The sequence below is a fragment of the Centropristis striata genome, chromosome 9, assembly GCF_030273125.1.
Source record: "Centropristis striata isolate RG_2023a ecotype Rhode Island chromosome 9, C.striata_1.0, whole genome shotgun sequence".
NCBI lineage: Eukaryota > Metazoa > Chordata > Actinopteri > Perciformes > Serranidae > Centropristis > Centropristis striata.
Genome location: NC_081525.1, coordinates 23,919,639 through 23,943,034, shown reverse-complemented (window position 1 = coordinate 23,943,034; position 23,396 = coordinate 23,919,639). Strand labels below are relative to the sequence as shown.

At 40.8% G+C, this 23,396-nt stretch overlaps 1 protein-coding gene across 3 annotated transcripts in view; it reads left to right on the top strand.

The window, feature by feature from the left end:
* The window catches only part of pde4ba (phosphodiesterase 4B, cAMP-specific a), a 156,811-nt gene extending 137,397 nt beyond the window's left edge, over nucleotides 1-19,414 (top strand). Inside the window, exons 1-9 of one of the 3 annotated variants that reach the window (XM_059340495.1) lie at nucleotides 6,383-6,599; nucleotides 11,999-12,092; nucleotides 15,410-15,693; nucleotides 15,809-15,973; nucleotides 16,479-16,578; nucleotides 16,684-16,838; nucleotides 16,933-17,055; nucleotides 17,812-17,994; nucleotides 18,097-19,414. In XM_059340495.1, coding sequence (XP_059196478.1) covers nucleotides 6,537-6,599; nucleotides 11,999-12,092; nucleotides 15,410-15,693; nucleotides 15,809-15,973; nucleotides 16,479-16,578; nucleotides 16,684-16,838; nucleotides 16,933-17,055; nucleotides 17,812-17,994; nucleotides 18,097-18,543 — 1,614 coding nt within the window. In that variant the 5' untranslated portion in view covers nucleotides 6,383-6,536 and the 3' untranslated portion in view covers nucleotides 18,544-19,414. Of the gene's footprint in view, nucleotides 1-6,382; nucleotides 6,600-10,809; nucleotides 11,182-11,998; nucleotides 12,093-15,409; nucleotides 15,694-15,808; nucleotides 15,974-16,478; nucleotides 16,579-16,683; nucleotides 16,839-16,932; nucleotides 17,056-17,811; nucleotides 17,995-18,096 lie in introns of those variants that run through there. The other 2 variants (XM_059340496.1, XM_059340494.1) reach the window with 2 other exon arrangements.
* The last annotated feature ends 3,982 nt before the right edge of the window (nucleotides 19,415-23,396 follow it).

Here is a 23,396-nt window from a genome sequence, read left to right as displayed (position 1 = left end):
GCTGACTCAACCGGCATTGAGCTCCATTCATTTATTTCTGCTTTGCTTCTTTTTTTCTCTCTGTGCAAACATGGTCTGACAAAAGGAATCGTGTTTCTCTGTTTCTTGGCCCGCTGTGGCGCTCTTTTCATCTTCTCTGTCAAACAACTTTTCACTGTCCACTGGTTATTCTGCTGCTTCTGTGTCACTGATTCTGAGTGATGTGCACCAAGGTTCAGTTCCTGGTTCTTTTTTTAAATGACCCCTTAATCATATTACTGACAGAGTGCAACACACAGCAGTATTTGGCTGTGTCTTTAAGGTCTATTACTCTGCTGTTTTTGTGCTATCGCTGTGTGTTGGCAAGAATCTGTTGATAGAATACTTATGATACAGAGGTATGATTTAATTTATCGCAGTTTTGTAAAAATCTAATTTTAGCAACACTGACACTGTATAAAAAACATATACAACAAATATATTGTATTTTTATACAATCAGATTGGGATAATTGAACATTGGGATTACGATTCTTTAGGGAAACAAGTGATCGTTTTTTTAGTTTATTGTCTATCGTAGAAAGAAACCGTAAAAACAGGCTTTATTGTTGAAATTAGAACTTTCCAACGGTCCATTAACGGATCATAGGTTAGAAAAAATAACCAAAACAAAGCTTAAAATTTGGATGTTTCTGTCGTAATCACTTTATTCCACAAGTCTCATTTAAAACATTGCAAATAAACTGTTTGGAATAACTGGATCCTGTTAAAAACATTAAATTCTGCACTCCCAAGATGGATTCTGCTGAGACGTACGGTCACATGACAGGAGAGGTCAAAACATGTGTTGTGTATATATAAATTCCATTTTATTCCAATTTTTAAAAATATAAATATATATAAGAGAAATTCATCTTCATCACATCAGCTGTACATCGGGATGGTTTCTGATCAGTGTGCTCTCAGATTTATTGTGTTCCCCAAATATTTGATTTTTTACGACACGCTTTTGCAAATGGCATGTCTCTTGTCAGTCTCCTTAGTGCCTTCTTAACTCTGGAAGCCACATTTCAACTCCATAAACTGTTAGAGCTGGCCGAATTCTTTCATATGCAGCCTTTTGTGATAATGTTAATACTCAGTTAGGTTTGCTTAGGGCTGGGCGATATGGGCCAAAAGTCATATTCCGATATAGTTAGGCTGAATATCGATATACGATATATATCCTGATATTTTTATCGCAAAGTGATAGCAAATGTTCAGTCAAAGTCAAAGCCAAATATGACATGTCACAAGTAGTTTTATTGAAACCATTTATTGAAGTGAACATAAGTACTGTATAACAACAGGAGTTCCTTTTTCCATAAAGTTCCATAAAGTGCACATTTAAATAGATAAAAAAATCTCAAATAAAAATAGCCTAGGAAATGAAATAGGCCAATCTTTTTCTGAAATGAATATATTTATATGAGAAAAGAATAACGAACATTACAAAATAACTAAATATGACAAGTATATATATATATATATATAGAAAGAAAGAAGTTTGAACTATATATATATATATATATATATATATATACATATATATTTATTTATGCGATATGATCTAATTCAGTATGACATTTAAAAATATATCGATATATTTTTTATATCGATATATCGGCCAGTCCTAGGTTTGCTAATGCTAAAGGTAGCGATGCACCCTTGCGCTACTTGTCAGCTACCAGTCAGTGTTTACATTATCGTGTTGGAGTATATAAGTAAGTTGACTGAAGATGACTGAAGACTACAGTAGCAGCCGGGGGGTTAAGCACAGCACAAAAAAATGACTGTCTAGATTTGAAATTTGTAGTGTTTCTGAGAGTCGATACAGTCTCACAAAACAGTTTAATTAACTTTTGATCAGATTTATTACGTCCTTGCTGTAACAGTAGCATGCGTTCTTTAAACATGAGACTGGATGCTTTGCCATCTTTTTTAATAGGAGCCAATAGTAATTACACCTTGCTCTGCTGTAAAGGGTGATAGCTTTTAGGAAGTTACAGATTTCACCTTTTTTGGTGACTCATAATGTTCAACACTAAACACTTTGCATGATTTGTTTGTGGCAGCTGTGTGTAATAGAGCCTGAATACAGTTTGTCAAGTGAGTGAAGAGGATAAGCTTGTTATTTCTCATAAAATTGGACAACAGGATGCAAGGGATCCCACAGTGGGTCAAACACAATAAACTAGAGAGGAAGAGAGAGAACATTTGTTGTGTGTGTGTGTGTGTGTGTGTGTGTGTGTGTGTGTGTGTGTGTGTGAGGGATCCATGCAGACCCCCGGGCAGAGTGACTCTCTCTTCCTGTCTCCTTCCTGATCCCCCGCTCTTTCTCCAGACGACAATAGACATCCCATCTTGGCGTTTAGATGGTTAATGGTCATGTTTATTTATCCCATAGCTGTCATCATCTGGACACACATCCAGCACTGACGGTCAGCTGGATTGGTTTCAGTGAGGACGACTGAATAAATACTATTAATCACTTAACAAACTGACATTTAGTCATGGATATGAGGATGGCTGAATAACACAGGAAAGACAGAGAGAAGCAAGAAAACAGTATGTCAGTTTATCCATTCCAGCAGAATAAGACAAGGAATTTCCTAATAGTAAAAAATAAAACTTTTTACGATATTCCTAATTGAGGTAAAGCTAAGGTTATATCATTCTTCATTTGTGGACTTGTGTGACGCATTATCTCACTGTTATCTCATTTTAGCGCTTTTGCAATCAGAGAAAATTTGGCAGGATTTAGTCAAATGTTATCTGCAGGTGATGATTGATTTCAGGAGCCTCCCCATGTTGAGAAATTCCAAAATATCCCAACCATGGAACAAGGAAGGGACAATTCGAAAACTGCTTTTTCCAGAAAATATCGTATCAAACTTACCCCAATAGCTGCCAAGAATATCAGATATAACACACCATGTATGTCACCATAAAGAGATCTGAGGACTGATGCAGGTGATGTTAATCTCGAAACCAGTCTGGCCATTCTCCTCTGACCTCTGGCATCAACAAGGCATTTTCACCCAGAGAACTGCCACTCACTGGATATTTCTCTTTTTTATCCTTGAGCAAGATACTGAACCCCAAATTGCTCCCGATGCTGCGTTCATCGGTGTGTGAATGAATTCCCAATGGTGGCAGGTGGCACCAGTGTGCCACCAGTATGAATGTGTGTGTGAATGGGTGAATGAGCGTAGTGTGTAGTGTAAAGCGCTTTGGATAAAAGCGCTATATAAGTGCATTTAAAGTCACTTAAATCACCTCCCTTCCTCACATTTTACCATATCTACATGCTTAAATGCATTGAGTTGCTGCAACGTGATTGGCTCACTAGATATTTGCATTAACGAGCAGTTGCACAGGTCTACCTTATAAAGTGGCTGGTGAGAGTATTCTAAGTTTAGAACAACAAGTGGAATAGCGTGCGAGTCAGTCACACTAGCTAAAAGACCTGCCTGCGTCTCCCAGTTAGCGTAAACAGTAACGGAGAGAGAGTTGTGTGTAAGACGAGGACGGTGTGTAAGCATTGCTCCACCGTTGTGGGGTGTTTCTAGGGCAACATCCAGATGTGTTGACCACCGTGACGATGGATGTTTGGGTGCTTTGAATGTTTGAATAAGCAAGCAAAAGTTTTATTTTGTATTATTTTTGCATTTTGGTATTTCTCTTTTTTTATACGTTTCTTAGTTTTACAGCCTATTGTGACCTTTTACATTTTGGGAAAGTGTCCATACAGTGTAATTCAGAAGTGTTTGAAATGTTCCTTCTTTTTATAATGAAAATAGTTTTACAAAGTTGCCAGAGACTTTACCTCAGTCCCCAGCAAGAGGATTCTGTCTGTGTTATGACTGACACTACTGTCTGTTCAAAATAAATGAAAAGATGCATTTTGGGTTTTTCCTCTGAACCAAACTTGCACCTAACAGTGACACTTTAACCAGGGTATGAACTGAACCGTGACTTGTGTGTAGAAAATCTATGTAAATTCAGATTTGTTTCTTTAAAGATTCAGCCAGTAATGTGAGTTTTTGTGGTGGACGTGAGCAATTTCAGTACAGTGGAGCATATCCGGTGGCATATGTGCTGACTGTGTATTATGAGCCTCTCTCATTGATGTGATTTCGGCAGGTGGGTGAATGCGTCCTGACACGTAGCCATCTGAAAAGGACTCCTTGCATGAACTGTTTGTGTCTGTGTGTGTTTGAGTTTGTATGTGGCTGTGTATCCATATTAACAATAGATTAATCCCACTGATATCTCAGCTATCTTACTCCTAGTCCTGTTTTTACAGTAAACTAAGACATTACACAACCAGTGTCTTTGTCATGTGGGGCATCACAGTCGACCTGGTTTTAATACCTAGAACATGCCAATCAGCTGATGTGACCCCTTACTGCCTGTTGTGTTTAGGATGGAAAAATTGTTATCCAAGCTGTGGCAGAGTATGAAACACGAGGACGAGGGAGGTGAAATTGGAGAGGCTGCCGCTGTACCTTCAAGGTGAAGTGCAGGCTGTTACAGTACGTGACTGTCCTCTCTGTTATGTATGGCTGGCTGACGTAGAGAGGTCAAGGTCTGTTGTTAGTTGGAATATTCTTGTGTGCCGTGGCCGTAGATCCTGTGTTACTTGAAAATCATAAGTCAAGTAATCAGTTAGTTAATTGGAACATTTTTGGACCTTTCTAATTGTCATTATTTAAGCAAAAGTAACAGTTTCTTTAATGGGAGCAGTTTTCTGCCCATCTCTATTTTATATTATTGTATAATGTATATTGTATAGTGTTTGATCAAACTGTGGATATATGAAACTCTCAAAGGCATTGTCCACTATTTATTAATTATTAATCTAAAAGAAGAATTGACAGATTAAACAATAGTGGAAATAACTGTTGGCAGAGCTGACATGATTAGCTGATGAATCATGTATTAACTAGAATGGCACTCTGACCTCCACCAAGGCCAGTGCGTTCATGTGCTCATTGGATGGTCCTGTTTCTCCAGTTTGGAAGTTGTTCTTCCAACTTCAGTGTGTTTTTGAGCGATTACCTGCTGATTGCTTGCTCCATAAAACATCCAAAACTGTGAATAAGTCCCTTCATAATAACAGAGCAGCACATGGTGATGTCTGCCACTTTTACTATATTGTGTATATATCTGCATATATTTAAATATATGTATTAATTGATGTTCATATTACTACATGCAACAACTTATTTAACCTATTTAAAATCCTAAAATGTATTTTCTCCAATGTGCAGTATCTGTAAAATGCAAAGTACTCTCAAGAAAACAAACACAAAAAATATATTAATAAAAAATGCCAAATAGCAGAAATGTATGTATAAAATGTGTATAGAATGTATGTATAAGTCTTTTTATATTCTTATTCTGTCATCTATATCTATGTGTCTGTATTCTGAGCTGCTGTGACAACTAAATTTCATATAAAGTCATATCTTATCTTATCTAATCTTTACATTTCTTGTTTTGCCAAACCAACAGTCCAAAAGTCCCAAAAATATATAATATCCCCTAAAGCGAGACCAAGAGAAGCAGCACATGACAAACAATTAATTAGAAATCAAAATTGTTGCAGATTATTTTATTTGGATGGACCAATTGAATCATTGTTGCAGCTCTAAACACATTTAAATTTTAATTCCTTGGTCTTATTTTCCATTCAAATGAACATTTTATACCTGAAACAATTAACAGATTAATCAAGAGAATAACACGCAGATTGAATTGATGATTCAATTTGAAACCTGTTGATTGAGCACAGCATCATTTGCACTATGTAAAACTCATGTGTGCCTGCTGGTTCATGGTGTGTTAATGTGCAGTGCTTTCTGCCGAGGTTTTGAGGCGTAAGAGTGCTCTTCATTGAGGGATATCAGATAGTACTCCTGCTCTGGATAGTGAAGAAGTCAAATGAACAACTGGAATCAGCAGTGTTGTGTTTGTTCATTCACAAATAAGGGAGATGGTTGTTCCAAGAACACTGTACTTCCACAGCACTTTTCTATTTCTGTGAACTCAGGGACTCTTAAATAAGGAAAAAAACATCTACATCTGGCAACTTTTCGAAGTTCATGGAAATCCACTTCGTTCATCAAAACAGGAAGCGTAGTCATCTAGAGTGATCAGCGCGATATTGACAGTGTAAACCTCAGAGCTGTGACTGCCGGCTGCAGGAGCACTGATCAACAGGCAAAGAAGTGCAAGAGGCTAGAGGCGGGACTACCCCCATGAGGGAGGGAGCGTGTAAGAGGCAGATGTCTCTCTCTCTTGCACACACACTCTCAGTCATTGCTTCACATGCACAGGGTGTGAGGTAAAGCCTAGTCAGACCTCAAAGCCCAAAGTGAGTCACTTGAGCTGTGGCGTTTCCCGGCGTCAGAGAACCAAGGCTTGGTCCCTTTACTCATGCTGTAGTCAGACTGAGACAGACAGTTTAACGGACGGCAGCCCCACTCTGCACTGCACTCCACACACAGCACCATGGGAGCCTGCTGCTTTGACAAGAAAGAGAGGAAGTTAGGGAAGCTGAATGGTTGGAGAAAGGTGAGTTTTTGGTACTTTCTTGTAGTTAAATATGAACAGTTTTGCTTTCTTAATGCATTGTTGGATTCTTTGGCTTGTGTGGACTTCGAGTGCTAAACTTTTTGTCGCTTGGTGTGAATTTCACATGCTGTGGTTATAGTCTTTTTAAACAAAAAGTTTTTGTCCTTTTGTGTATAAAGTGGTCAGTGTCAGAGGTCTTTAAACATATTTCAGTGCTGCAGATGCTGACCGGGTGCCTTAGGGCTTTCTTCCTTTTGAAAGCATGTGATGGTTGATTGCTTTAGAAGTACGTTTTTAAGGTTAACAGCAATGTCCTTTTTTGTGTATTTTTTTGCATTTGTTAATTTATATCTATACACACCTCTTTTAATTTAATGCAAGAAGCAGTGGTGCAAGCTCTGTGCTTTTTGAGAACCTTTGTGCATCCTTTCATATGACGCTGAATTTACATGTGAAATTACAATCTGTGTCAGGATTGTAAGTTTGTTGTGAGTGTTATTCAATTCTGATTGGAAGAAAGATATGGACACTATTGATGCAGATGCTGTTATGTTCTCCTCGGAATAATGTTAAACAAAAAAAGCATTTTAGGAAAAGTTAGCAGGTGTGTTTGTCTGTGAGAGATTAGTCATTAGTGAGTTAATTAGCTAAATGACTGTGGATTTAAGTTACCTGAGGCCCAGCCAGGTGATAAGTGGTGTTTCTAAGCATAGAACCGAAGCCTGGAGACTGTTTTCTTTTTGTCTGACCGGGGCCAAACTCAAAACAGGTTAGATGCTGCTCAGTGGGGTGCAGAGAGTAAGGCGAATCTTCAGTATTTTTCCCAAAAGTTAGTGATACATGCTATTACTTGGTGACTGATAAAATGTTGGTTTCTATGATTTGAACTTGTATTTGATTGTTGAATAATGGAATGTAGGTTGTGGTGAATTAAGCAGCATTTGTTGTCTTGGTGTAATACTGCCTCTGTGATATTTACATGGGGGGGCAACATTTTCAAAGTAACCAGAGCTCCAGTGAGCACAGTCGTGCAGCTAACTGTTCTCCTCCGGCCAAAAATGGTGTTGCACACCACATCTGACTCTGCTGAGGCTTTAAAAGCTGGGAGTGATGGGAATGAATCACTCAGCTGAGAATTTGCTTACTTAATCGTATTTCTCCTACTGTTTTTGTCTCCAGTTCTTAAAGCTGTTCTTTTTCTTTTAAATACATCTTACTTCAGTCAGAGAGACACGAACACACTCCTTCTCATTCAGACACACAGCAGCATGAGTGAGTGAGTCAGAGGAAGTGAGAGGTTGTCAGGCCGTCTATCAGAATCGTCTGTAGCTTTACCCAACATACGTAGGTAGGTTCCCCGATCTTTACAGAGTTATGTCACTGCGAGTCTTTGCCATTGCGCCCATGTTAGCACCCTGCGTCATGTTTTTGCTTAAGCGAGGAGGAGAGAAACCACAACTGCTGTAGGTTTGCTGCTGAGGAAAGAAAGATTGTATAAGTCACCGTAAGCAATGTTACATCCTACATTGATAAGAAAAAGAAAATTCAGATGATAAAGAAGAAACATAATTTCATGTTAAATCTGATTTATTTTAATTGAAGTTGCTGAGAGATGTTAAAAATAATGTTCAGGGTAAAAGGTGTTACCTCATTGTGTAATTACTTTGCTCCTCACAGCTTTCACATTCTCATCATTCAAATTAGTTAAAACTTCCTATTTGTTCGTATGATTTTACATCTGATAGCAATAGAGGATTTAAACGGTTTCATCCAACAATCAAGTTGTGCATTTCTATCACTGCAGGGTTAAGAGGTCAGTTCTCTCTGAACACTGAGCATGCTGCTTTACAGCAGACTGAGCATAGTGCACCCACTAGTGGCTTAAAGATACAACTTCAAGCTGAACAACTTGAGATGAATATTATTTAAAGCAAAGAGTGCAGACAAGAAAGAAGCTAGACCAGTGATTCAGGTGTTAGTTAAGAACTCTAAGCACTTCCAATTGTGGCAATTTAAGGAGCCACATTTGTGACGATGAGAAAAAAAGAACAGGAAAGACGTTTGAGGATGTGTAGAAGCGAATGGGTCGAATAATAGATATACAATCTGTGGGCATGTGAGCAAGAGATACCCACAGAGCTCCGAGAGGCTAATCTTCTTACAGCGTCATGGTGTCAGTAGGAGGTAAAGAGGCTTCCCTTCTGCCCATGAATGAACATTAAAATCAAACGCACACTGACAATAACACACAAAAACATAAGCATGAGTGTGTTAAACATGCATGTGACATATCAGCATCAACTGTGATGTACTGTAGATAATGGCATTTGCAGACTGTGTGCATGTGCATGTGCATTAAGGCATTTCTTTCAGCCTCTGGGGAAGCATAGCTCTCCAACATGCTGCAGAGAGACATCCCCCGCTGTTATTTCTGGTTTCTTTATATATTATGCAGTGAGCTATTATATAAAGAGCTGCCTCCTCTGTTTCTCTTTTTTATTTTTTTATTTTTCTCTCTTTTTCTTGCACCCGTCCCACCTCCCTGCTTCTGGTTCTTTCCCTCAGTGGGAGGATAAGCCGGGTTCCTCTCGGGGAAGCTTTGATCTCCCCCTCATCTTTCCAAACTCGTACGCAGACAAATACATCGCACTCAGAGGTTCTCTGGGAACGTCTGTTTACAGTTTCCCATGGATTGGCTCTGCAGTGACGAGAGCTGTGTATATTTTCTTATTAGCGAAGTAAAGCAGGCGTCCCGAGGGGGGTTTCGCAAAATCAAAAGTCGTGACAAAATTGACAAAAAGCACCAATCGGCGCCATCGATGGTGGTACTGATGTAACAGTGTATTCGAGTCAGGTGGCCCTCGCCTTGTACACTGCAGCAGTATCAACACCTGCTCCAAGGACAGCCCATTGATTCTGCCAGCGAGGCAGACAGACAGAGAGATTGATGACTGTGTTGGCAAGTGGCAGCCAGGAGAGAAATTGACATGTAAGTGGTGGAGAGTGAGGGGAGAGACGGAGGGGAGGGGGATCGTTGGATGCGAGCAGAGTCGATGTGTGTGGTGTGTCCTCGTGACAGCTCAGCAGCTACACCACATGTCTGCCTGGGAAGGAAAAGGGGAAGCCTCTCCTCTCTTCTCTCCTCCTTTCAAAACAGCCCTGCACTGGCCGCTTGATGCTGTTGCCATGGCATTGCGGTTTTCTGGTAATTGGCGCACACACACTTACTCACAGGCAGAGAGAGAGAAAACCTTGGGCTGTTGTCACCTAAATTGGGGAAGGATGCAATTATCTCCCATCTCTCCTTCTTTCTCTTTTTTTTCCTCCTTTTCTCTGACCGTCTTCCCGACTCTCTGGTTGTCTCTCAGTTGATAAAAATAGCTTTCCACAGACACCCTGACAGCATCTAATATTATTATTGGACGCGGATAATGAACAGGCTTATGAGTTTTCCACAATGGCGGCCGAGACAACAGAAGACTCAAAAGAGAGAGAGAGAGAAAGGATGATAATAGTGATGATGGCGATAAAAATACAGTGCATTCACATTCCTCAAAACGTGCCCCATCCCCTTTATCAACCCTCATTGTTTTACTGTAGAGGGAAGGCATAGCTGTACAGCTCCATGACATTCCTTCACAATGGCTGACTTCATAAAGAAATGCATTTTAAGAGGGAATTACAGGGGAAGAGGATGGGATTTATGTGCAACGGATGCACAGCTGGAAAATAAAAGAAGAGAGGAAATGTTACATCTGGAATCCAGGTCTGGATGTTGTACGTCAGTCATTCAAACATCCCTTTACTACTTCATGTACACACCAATGCCAAGCTGTAATTAGGGCTCCCCCTTTCTCCCCACTTTCTGTCAAATCATGTGTTCTGAATAGAGCGTGTTGCTGGGGCTGGCAGACTACAGCAGAGGAAAAAGAGACAGAAGAGGGAGGGAACCAAAAAGAGAGAGAGAGAGAGAGAGAGAGAGAGAAGCAGGGTAGGAGGGGGAGTGAGCGCTACAGCAGTGAGAGCAGCGAAGCAAGACAAATCCAGTGGAGGAACCCCCCCTCCAGTCAGATGAACATCGCTGCCTCCCTCCTCCTCCTCCTCCTCCTCCTGTCTCCATCGCTGTTTTTTTCCCCTCCTCCCTCCCTCGCTTCTCTATAATTCATCAGTGCGCTGAGAGTCCCCAGCTCACGGCTCCAGCTGCTGCTGCTCCAGCGGAACCATCAAGCCTGCTGGATCTCCTCCTCATCAAGCCTGACTACGGCGCATACTTTTGCCTGCATCTATCCTTTCGTCTATCCTTGCATCCATCCCCAGGCATGGAGACTCAGAGCTGGCCCTTTTCTGCTGCTGAGAGGGAGAGGGAGCCGTCATCAAGCTGCTCTTTTAGCCGCTGAGAAGAGAATCACAAGAGGAGAGAAGGAGGGATTTTTTGTCCTTTTTGGCGCGGAAAGAATCCTGTTCGTCTGCCTCTATTTTTTTCTATTGGATTACAGTTCTGGCTTTGTGTAGGAACGAGAAAACGGGGTCCAAAATGCCTGAAGCCAATTACCTGCTGTCGGTGTCTTGGGGTTACATTAAGGTGTGTGGCGCTTATCTACGTAGCTTGTCGGGATAACGCACCCAATTTCATTGTACCTGTGCTGTGTTGCTGTTGCATTAAGAGCCATCTCTATAGAAATTGAGCATTTCAATGATTTTTGGAGCCTTTCAGATACTTAGCTCGCCTAATAGCTCCAAAATATATTTCCACCCTGGTGAGGGGGGTCTGACAGAATGGTGTTTTGTGGCTCAGGCTCCATCTTGAGCCCTCTGCAGAGCTCTGTGTCTGTGTATGTGTGTTAGTCTGTATGTGTGTGCACGCGCATGCATCAGTCTATCATAAACAGCTGCTACTGCAGTGCCTGGGTCTCGGTGTACTGTCAAATACATCTGTCTCCCTCAACTATTTCATATATTGAAAACAGTTCATAATGTGAAAAGTGCACTAAAATGTTGTACCCGGAGACAAATGCAGTGAGCAGTGTGCAAATTTTCCTCTTGACATCATTGAAATTCTTGCACAGTGACGCAAGTGAAGCAGAAATGTGATTGAGTGTAATAAAACTGTTAATTTGTCGCTGGGGGTGAATTAGGAGGTATTATAAGGTGATTGCTTCACCACTGGTAAAACAAATAATGATCCACACCCTAATTAATTTTAGGGAAAATGGAGGGGGAAATAACCCCACTGATCTTACACTGTAATTAAATAATATTCTTGAGCTGTTTGAATAGACTTGGATGCTGCTGTATTTTCCATGGAATCTTGTACCATAATTTCTCCCAGGTTTTCCCTCTGGAAACTGACGACATTTTTTCTCCCCCCTCCTCCTCCTCTTCCTCTTTCTCTCTTGCAGTTCAAGAGAATGTTGAATCGGGAGTTGACGCACCTATCTGAGATGAGTCGGTCTGGGAATCAGGTTTCCGAATTCATCTCCAACACCTTCCTAGGTAAATCAAAGTTTTGTGTACATGCACTGAACACCACACCAACAAATTCACCAGTTTGGTAGTCATAATCGGTCTTAAATCACCACAGATTATACTTATGACCCCAAAAATACACAAGAAAATACAAATTTCTACAAATTATTAGCGGTTCACACAGATGCCCACTTCTGTGTTTTGCTGCAATGTTTTTCTGGAGCTTCAGTGCACGATGTTAAGCTGTGCAAGTTGCTCTGGAAGGCTTTTCTGTGGGGGCGTACCATAAAACACTGCGCCATTAAGCTTTGTCTAGATATCTATGGCATCGGGCTGAAAATGGCCATAATAATTCAAGTAAGAAACGTACATTTCTCAAAGAATTAAGAGAAAAAAAAATATTTATGGTGGCTAGCTGCTGTAAAAAGCGCTATTTGAATGACAAGGGAGCTTGTTAGCCAGAATCGGAGCAAGTGGATTGGAACTGGATGCTGTCAGTGTAGGTTGCACATTCTGAAAATAGATGGCAAATGGCTAAATATTTCTGTATTTATATCGTGTGTAGAGATATTGCTTGTTGTTGTTTTTTCACTCACGTGAACAAAGTGTTTCAAGATCCTCATACAAAAGTCAGTGTAGGGATATAATAACGTAAACTAGCACTAGTGGGCCAATCAACCAATTTCAGCAAATGGTTTAAAAGTTGGATTTTGGTAACGTGAGATTTTCACAGAAGTGTGATGATAGCTAGAGGAAAGATGCGCAAAGTCAATAAGTGAATAAGATGAAGGAAATATAGTTAAAACCAAACAAAAAGCATAAGAGAAGGCAGACAGAATGCACCTCGAGGACTATTTATAGACACTGCTTCAGATCGATTGGCATCCTGATCCGGTGTAGGGTTGCTGGTAGATCCCTCACCAGCGGATCATAGAGAGCTAGAGGAGGGTTGAGTAGAGACAGAGGGAGGGAGGGAGGGAGCAGACTGCAGTGAGGGAGAAAACAGAGGTACAGAGGAACCCCCTTTGCTGGCAGTGAGATGAGCTCAGAAGATTCGGTGACTCATCGCTGTCTTAATGCATCTTTGTCAGCAGGGACACCTTGTTGTCCCTGCACCTCTCACTGCCCCGAGAATCCAGACAGAGATGCCTATCGCCTCGATAAAGAAATCAGGATTACCCTGGTGGTGGTAGAAAGAAAGAGCAGGTGAACATTAGTGAAGAGTGAAGGAAGGGGGTGGCTGAAGCAGCACAGCTGGCCTGGGTTGGCCTTCCATCCAAGATTAGTATCACATCAGTAATGCACTTATTTCTGCTTTATTAATTTTAAAATGACATTTTCCTGACATATGCCTGGTTCTGCAGAGATCATTCAGAGATCCACCGCAGATGGCCATCAGTTTATTTTGGATTTGCGTTTTTAAGTTTTCAGCTGATGGAAAGGCAGATTATTGAGTGGTAAAACAGTGCTCATGGAGCCTGGACCGGGATTTCGGACTTTCCATTAAGGATTGTTGGCAGACCGCATGCTGGCCATTCACGTGTTCTTTTCCCTCGCCACAGCTGTCCTCGCAGTATAATTCTGTCATAATTCCCTTTGATCGGACAGCAGCAGAACACACCTAGTTTAGGGAATACACAGAGGGGGAGAAAAGCCCCTAAAAAGCCCAACCCCTCTCCCTTCTGCATCTGCGCCTCACCCAGGAGAGCATATGGAGGAGGATGAAAAGAAATCGAAAAAAACGTGGGAGGTGACAAAGTAGCAGGAAGGAGAAGGGAGAAAAGAAGAGAAAGAACAGAGCAAAATACAACATATTTGTGCCTCAGCTGCTTTTGTGTGTGTGTGTGTTTCTGTAAATCAGTGTCTAAAATGGAAAAAAAGTAAAAATCAAAAGAGGGTGCAATATTTGCAAAACGTGTCATAATACCATTTAAAATTCCACGCATTCTTAAGAATTGTAGTGCTGCAGAGATCAAAACTTATATATAATAAGAAAAAAATCAATTTGTCAAGAAGACAATTTGAATATTTTTCAATGAAAATTAGAATAATGATGCAAAAATCCTTCCATCCAGTATTTGGAATCTTATAGCAATTGTGAAACCAACTGTGCTAAAAACTTCCTATAAAAGTAAAAAGTAAAAAAGTAAAAGTCTGCTATAAAAGTTTATCAGTTTTATCAAGTCAACTGTGGCACTTAGGAATGGGTGATAACAATGAGACTGCAAACTTCTCTGTCTCACAATATGATCCCTCTCACACACACATGTACAGGCCACACACGCAGCAGTGGTGATAATGATGGATTGTAATAAATTAGAGGGCAATATATTGCTCTTCCCCTTGTTTCCCACGCAGCACATGTCTGAGAGCGCTTAATTGTCCATTCTCAATTACCACTGGAGGACTGAAGAGAGAGCGAGAGACTGCGAGAAAAGTAGAGAAAACAGTGCAAGAGAGAGAAAGAGAGAGTGAGAGAGCGTGAGAGTGAAAGTGATTATTTGAATTACAGCTGGTAATTGAATAACCCTCTGCAGGGGAAGGCTGATAGGCCAGTGATGAGCTGATAGATGAGTGCGCAGCTCACATTCGTGCCGATAGCCAGTCCCTGCAGGATTTCATTCAATTCTTCTGTGATTGCAGTGAACACAAGAGCCTGGTTGGTCGGTTATTACAAGAAACTTGGCACAAATTCTGTGTTTATTTTTGGATAGAATGTGAAGACTGGCATATTATTTATAATAAGGAATATTACATAAAAGCCTTGCAGGTTGTCGGGTGTATTTTTGGACTTTATTTGTGGCCAGACTAGAGTGGTTAAATAGACATATAAATAAAATAAACCAAACATAAAATTTCACTCTACCCTAAGTGATTTCATAAAGCTACGTAAGATGCGGCAGCTTATTGAATGAGCGACTTTATGGAGCTGCCTTAACTGTGTAGGAGCCCCAGCTCTCAGTCTGTAAATGGACTGACCTATGAGAGTGAAAAGAATAGGAGATGAGATGTGAGCCACCTGCTGAGAGACGGGGTGGAAAAGTGCCGAGGGACAGAGACGAATGAACAGTAGGCGCTCACAGAGGGACTGCAGGGGGAGGACTGGGCAGCATGAATGAACAAGTGAATGGAGGCACAGATGATGAATGAATGTGTGAATCAATAAATCCCTCAGGAGCTAACCAGCTGCAGGCGTTTCTATAGTGCAAGTGCACCTGGGTCCTCATACAGCTTACGCTTTGAACTCCGTTTTTATTGAGAAGTAGATTAAATTATTAGACTCATGCTGTATAAGGTTAAGTGGGAATTCTAACCAAACAAACCTCTATTTTCCCCTACCTCAGACAAACAGAATGAGGTGGAGATACCATCACCGACATCCAAGACGCGAGAGAAGAAGAAGCAGCAGAAGCAGCAGCTGATGACACAGATCAGCGGAGTCAAGAAGGTCTCCCACGGGCCCTCGCTCTCCAGCAGCAGTATCTCGCGCTTTGGCGTCAAAACGGATAAGGAGGAGCTGCTGTCCAAAGAGCTGGAGGACCTCAACAAGTGGGGCCTGAACATCTTCACCGTTTCTGAGTACTCCCACAACAGACCTCTTACCTGCATCATGTACGCCATCTTCCAGGTATGAAATGTCTAAAAAATTCTGCATTATTTTGCATTTTCACTTATATAATTGGGTTTTTTTTGTTGTTACAAATGATGCACACTAATTCCTAAATATGGTGTTGTTTTTCCAGGAGCGAGACCTGTTAAAGACATTTAAGATCCCCTCGGACACGTTCGTAGCCTACATGATGACATTGGAAGATCACTACCATTCAGATGTGGCCTACCATAACAGCCTGCACGCTGCTGACGTAGCCCAATCCACACACATCCTCCTCTCCACTCCAGCCCTGGATGTAAGTTATATTATATTTTATTCAGATTTTAATACCTCTGTGAGGCTTAAAAATTCCCCCACCTCTGTTCTGACCAAATGCACAGAAATAAGGGAAAACTAAATTAGATGAGCGAGCTGTTACATCACCCAATGTGCCACTTTCCTGGATCGGCACACCGGCTTTGAAGAGCTCAACATCCTTCCATTGAATCATCTGTTCCCCCTTTACTCAGGGAATTTCCCCTCTTTCCTCCAACACCCGTCCCTCCTTTTTTAGATTTTTCCTCTCCTTAAGTTCAAGTAGCTGGTGAGGTACAGTCAGGTCAGAATGCCCCGGACATCAGCTTGTGATTTACTCCTCTTGGCTCTCTATCATTCATCTATTGAAGCCAACATTGGGGTTTTACAGAAAGGCAGACAGCCAGTTTTTCATGTGGTTGAGGCAAACAATAATTATATTAACTTGTCTCTTTAAATCTTTAGAAATAATTCAAAGTTTGTTTTTTTTCCACTCTTTCTCTCAGGCGGTCTTCACAGATCTTGAGATCCTAGCAGCCATCTTTGCTGCAGCTATCCATGATGTTGACCATCCAGGGGTATCAAACCAATTCCTAATCAATACCAGTAAGTATTAAAAACAGTATATATGTATATATAAACTGGTGCTTTTAACAACAGCCAAATAGAAGTAGTGAGGAGAAAGACTAAAATATTAAAATCTCTTTCCAGACTCTGAGCTGGCGTTGATGTATAACGATGAGTCTGTGCTGGAGAACCATCACTTGGCTGTTGGATTCAAGCTGCTACAGGAAGACAACTGTGACATCTTCCAGAACCTCACTAAGAAGCAGCGACAGTCCCTCCGCAAGATGGTCATTGACATGGTAACATATCCTGATTTACACTCTCAATCTCATTTTAAATCATACATTTTCCAAATTATCCTGGTGCTGAGGATGTTTTTTCTCTTTTTTTCAGGTTTTGGCCACTGACATGTCCAAACACATGAGTCTGCTGGCTGATCTGAAGACGATGGTGGAGACAAAGAAGGTGACAAGCTCTGGAGTGCTGCTGCTGGACAACTACACCGACAGGATACAGGTAGGTCTTTCAAACAATTTCTTAACTTTTATAAAAGAAAAGATTAATAGTCACCTCAAAAATCGTACATTATATGAACTGTGAGTTTGTGATTGGACACACTGTAAGCCCTCCCCCTCTCATTTCCCAGCTTTTAATAGCTCCAATCAATAGCCAGTGTTGGCGGCGGTTACTCAGCCAATGGTCATTAGCCGGCCTCCTACATGGCTGACCTCTGCTCCCCACTGTCGCTCCATTTCTCACTCCATCCATCTTCTTTTTTTTACCTTTAAGTGCTCCCTCTACACTACCCCTCTAATGTTTTCCTTGTAGGATTTCTTCTTTAGTAAACTCGTGTAGACCCCCTTTCATAACAAAGCACATTGTAGATCTAGAAAGGCACTCAGAGTGCAGAACTCTGCCCATTCCTCCTTGGCTCATGCTACAGCCGTTTCACCAAGCATAATAACAAACAGGCCAGGCGTTTTTCTGTAGTCCTTCTGAAGAAATAATAAATAAATAGTCTTGCTGGTTCCATGAGAACGTAATTCTCAAAAACTTCTAATTGTTGTGAAATTATTTAGCACACTTGGTGTGCTAAATAAGTGTTTTTACACTGCACATTTTTTTAGAAGTATAATTAAACCTGAATTATTGTTTTCAAATGCAATTTCCACTTGTTCAAAAAGGAACATTGATACATAAATATAAAAAAAACCTGGAAATTATGATCCCAATTCAAGCATTTCCTAAATTGCAATTTTGTATTATTTATAGGTGCTGCGTAACATGGTGCACTGTGCTGACCTGAGTAACCCCACCAAGTCCCTGGAGCTCTATCGGCAGTGGACTGATCGGATAATGGAGGAGTTCTTCCACCAGGGAGACCGAGAGAGGGAGAGGGGGATGGAGATCAGCCCTATGTGTGATAAACACACAGCCTCAGTGGAGAAGAGCCAGGTAGGCGCTCAGGGACATACTCTAGAAAATGTATTCCATGTGCATCAAATTGTTAAAATAATCTCAATTCCAGTGCTAATTTGCCTTTTTACTCTTCTCCAGGTGGGTTTCATCGACTACATCGTGCACCCTCTGTGGGAGACCTGGGCCGATCTGGTCCACCCTGACGCCCAGGACATCCTGGACACACTGGAGGACAACAGGAACTGGTACCAGAGCATGATCCCCCAGAGTCCCTCCCCGCCCTTCTACGACCAGGGCACGCACGGACACAGCGGAGGGACTGGAGGTCAGGGTGGCGGGGAGAAGTTTCAGTTTGAGCTCACCCTGGAGGAGGAGGACTTAGATGGAATAGATGGAAAAGATGGCGAAGGGGAGGAGGATGAGGAGGAAGAAGATGAGGAAGAGTTAGAAGAGGAGGAGGATAGTTTAGGAGATTCTCGGTCTCCTCCCCTGGACTATTTGGACGGTCAGGAGCTGGACGAGGGCGGCATGATGGAGCCGGCAATAGAGATCGTGACACACGAGGCGTCACCCACAGACACATAGGGCTTCCATCATCAGGCTCACATGGTGATTTGAAAGTTTTTTGGCAAAAGAGGGGAGATCCTCTTGCAGCTGTGCTTTTTAATAAGCCCACAGAAGCAAGGGCTTAGTTTGGTCCCGCACAGGGGCGTCTTGCACTTGGGTGTTTGAAGCCAGACACGGACGGACAGTTTCAGTGAGGCGGCTTCAGAGTTCTCAGGAAATAATTACTGCGAACATTTTAGTCTTGATGGACAGACGAGACTGAAGGTGGAACTTGAAGGATTTTGGCCAGTTTGGGAAATGGTTACTTTTCTTTTCTGGACTGGCATTAAATGGACATCGACACTACTGAGAGAAGTTTTTTACCTTAAGACTTTTTTACAGATATGATATGATCTAGAAGTAGCATAGAGTAAGATCTACTGACGGAGACACATTTGTATAGCAAGAGAAAGTGTTTACTTTTTTCCTGTACCATTTGTCAAAGGACTTTTGTGTGCCTTTTTTACTATTGTCTTTATAATAGTTTTTTTTATTTATTGAACACTCTAGTATGTCTGTGAAATGTTTTTTTTCTTATCTGAAAGAGCAAAATCTTTTTTGTATGTTAAAAAGAGAACAGTCTTCCATGTATTGGGCAATAGAGAAATCCAAACAAACGTCGACAAACAACTCTTGGACAAACTCATCTGAATAGGGAAACATTAACACCCACATTACACGCACGTTTTGTCACATTTGTTTTTCCAATCTGAGCACAATGTTTTACACATGGAATACAAATGTTCACTCATGGTTCATGTTACATGTTTAGTTTGTTGCTTTCTATATCAGATGTCGGTCAATGAATGTCACAGTCACACTGAAATACATCCCAACTATTTTCTTTCTCCATCTCTCTATACATTATCCTTTCTCTTTTTCTCTGTAACGGTCTGCAAACCATTCAGAGCTTCCTACCTTTTCACACCAAAACTTTTTAACACTTTTAATACAAAATTCTCAGCTCAGCATCAGGATATACAATCTTACACTTGCAAATATATGGTCAGATATTCCTGCAAGTGTAAATGTGTCCTCAGTGTAAAATTATCGGGACATTTTAATTTGTATAATGTTGCCTTTTCATTTTTCTAATCAATTATTGTGTTGGTGTGAAACATAGGTTAGTCTCATTCAAATCTATGACACACCAGCTAAAGCCAGCAGAAATACAGGTCTTGACATACAGCTCATGACAACAAGCTGCTAAGATGTAGAATAAAATCAGAAATGAAGTCTGCCAAGGACAAAATTCACAAAAGCGGTGAATCTATTTTTGGCCCACAGGTATGCTGCAGTCTTAATAATCCTGTTGACCAGATGATTAAAGGTGCTCTTACAGCTGCCTGTCTGAAAGGCGCTCTCAGACCCTCATCAGTGCCACTATTCACATGGTTCACAAACCCCTCTGGGCTCCACTGACACGACCCCAAAACAGTCAGGCCGGCTATTTCTTCATCACGATAAAAAATCCCTCAAGTGCTGTGTCTGCTCATTGACGTCAATTGAATTTTTCCCCACCCCCTCGATTGTATCAGGTTTCCAGGACAGTCGGGTTATTAGGATTTGGCACAGATGGAATTGCTGGATTCAGCATGGCAGACTGTACCCTTCAGAGAGGAATAATTAGGTGCTCTAGTTTGGGGGGAAAAAAAAAAACACCTTATGAATATGGTTTGAAAATGGTTTGCAGACCTCACATTTCTGCTCCTGTGGCTTCCACGACCGGTTTCTGTTGATATTCTAGTTGCATCTATAATCACATCTCCCCATTTTCATAATGGTTTACTGATACACTCAAAAGGTACGTCATCTAGTTTCACTCCAGCATGCTTAAGTGGCAATCGTTTGTGTGCAGTATGTATGTATGGAAGGTTTTGTATGTGTGTGTGTTTGGATGTGTTGACTTTGTCATCAGGCCTTACCCACCATCACTCCACACCACACCTTTTGTCTCTACTGTTTGTCGCTAGGAGCTCAAGTTGGTCCTTTTTGCTGTTTATAACAGTGTGTATTTATTCTATACTTTAAGCTTGTAAATAAGAAATACTGGTTCAGTGTAAAATCTATTTTAATTTATATGCACTTGCATTACCTGGAAGTGGTGGTGTCTAATGTGTAGAAGACTCTGGATTAGAGTCTTTTTATATATGTATTATATATTGTTTTTATATATATAAATATATATATATATATAAATATATCTAAGTATATATTCGCACAATGTTTGAGTGCCCAGCAGAGCAGCAGCTAAAGAGACATATTGTTGTTGTCACATGAACATCTTGTAACTACAAAATAGCCTTTTTATTTTTACATGAAAATTAATCTTTAATGTAATGTCACAGCCCAGAAAATGTAAGACTTTGAATTAAGCTTATTATGCATGAATATTAAACCAAAAATGTTCTCACTTTGAATCTCCTCAAAATCATAAAGTATTTTTCACATTTCTACAAATTTAGTTCGTATTTCTGTTAAATTTCAGTTTAGTTGCATATCTTAAATAATAGGCAGAGGACTTTGAATGCCCTTTTTTTTCTTAAATACTTTTTCTGTCAGAAAACTATTTTTCTTAAACCACAGTTTTGAAGCTACAAGATTTTCATGTGACGGCAGCAATTTGGTAACCCAGAGGCAACATAGAGGACATGTTAAACTGCATAGGCTTGGATATAGGATACATGCAAGCTAGCTAAGAAAGCTTAGTCAATACTTGGTATCAAAGTACACAAATAGCTTATTTTCTCTCAGCAGCTTGTCACAACCTAAGCTTCTCCTTCCAGCATTTGAATGCAGATTGCTGATATATGAGGCCAGATAGATACAGGTTTGATCGACTTTTAACACAAAGCGATTGTCTCCTTTTACACTTAAAGCACTTCATGTAAAAGTAGATAACACAGGGACGGTATTGATAGCATGCTACAATATGCCCGGCACTGACGTGAATCGTTCTGAATTAACAACAAAAACATGACCGTATGTTTGTGCTAATGTGTGAACTCTTTCTGACCAAACTTGTTAGCAGTTTTGAAATTCAAATTTGTCAGTATTAACATTGTTTATCTATGTTCAAGCTTTTTTTGGTCCTAGTTGTGTCCAAATGGTTAGCCAGATTTAGCACTATCTGCATGAGAGATGGGTTTTTTATTGTCAATAATATGTTCAAGTCCGCCAGTTGTTGCAGGTGGGTTATTAAATGTTTCACACAATGTATGGTATTATATTGTATATTGTGTTCAAAAATAAATCTGAAATACTTTTTTTATTAAGTGATTAAAAGCAAAGCATGAATATATTCCTCCTGTTTCTGTTGTTTTTCTCTCATAGCCTCGTTTTGTTTACTCTGGGTGTGAATGATAAATTAGGTCACAGCCATGCTTCTGGTGGTTTCCCACATGTTTGTCATGTTTCATTAGGCTGTATCCGAAGAAAAAAAAACTGTATACAGCGAGCACCTGGGTCCTGTGCTAAAAAAAAGTGGGCCTCTAGTATGTAAAACAGTATCAGCTATTGTCTCAAACCCCTGCTAGTGGCCCCTAGAGGTCTGTGCTGCTGCTGACACCCAACCTGTTAACCAACTTACAGACCAAACAACACTGCCAGTCCAAAAACATGCAAATCTCACAGCTAGATAATTTATTAAACTGCAGTAGAGCAAAACCCATTTTAAAAGTATCACATCATTTACATGCAAACAAGAGGATGCAGTTTTATGTCATTTAAATTAACCTGTAAGCATGTAATCATAATCGGATCAGGAGCATTATACCAAATTAACACTACCTGTAGGTACATTGTCATCGGCTGCACACTACATGTATGTCACGCCCCCCTCTCTATTTCTATCCTCCTGGTGGGTTAGAGCTTGTACCAGTTTGTTCATGGTTTTAACTTGCTGATCCCTCACGGTTTTGGTTGCCAATTATTAGGGCTACCTTGCACTTGGCACCCGCTTGGCGTGCTGTGAGTTTATCTGGTCTGTTTTGTCTACAGATGACAATTGTGTTCATTGCATGCAGGACATAATCACATTCTGAATTGGTAAGGGGGCATGTTGTGAATGTTCCTGGCCTTCAGCCTATTTATGCAAAAAGCCCCTTAGTACCAGATTGCATTTGCTCTTGCTGTGCTGTTTTCCCTGTAGACTGACAGGAAGGGTCTTCTTTGATGGTGGGGCCTGGGCTTTCCGCATTTTGGAGAGCTGTCGCCACCTACGCTCTGGAACGTATTTTGCATTCAGGTTGAAAATGAATTTGAGGTTTGTTCTCTTTATTTGTTCTTTGCAGCAATTTTATCAGCCCTTGAGGTTGGCTACTTGTTTTATTAACCAGCATTATTTGCATGTTTTTTAATTACTGCAGAATGCAACTTGGCCAAGGACCAGTTCCCCAAAGATTGAAAAATCCAGCTGGGGAGAAGAGGCATAAATTGGACCAGATCTGTGATCTAAGGATGGACCTCATGCAAAGGCAGTTGGAGGATATGCGTAAAAAAACATTGAATGCATGGTTGCAACTAAGCACCTCCTGGCTCCCCCATATGTCCCTCCACATCCTGATGGTGTGTCCCCTGCTGCTTCAGACAATCTGGATAAGACCAAGGCTGTGGCTCCTCTGGGCAGGTTGATGCCCAAGCCATAAAAGCCGGCAATTGGTTCACAACAATAGACCTTTGCAATGCCAATTTCCACGTTGCAATCAGTCCAGATTAAATATGGTTCCTCATTTTCAAATTGAGTGAGAACCCTCAGGCTTTATGCGGACCGCACTGCAGGCGCATCTCAATATATTAGAATATGATGGAAAAGTCAATTTCCAGTAGTTCAA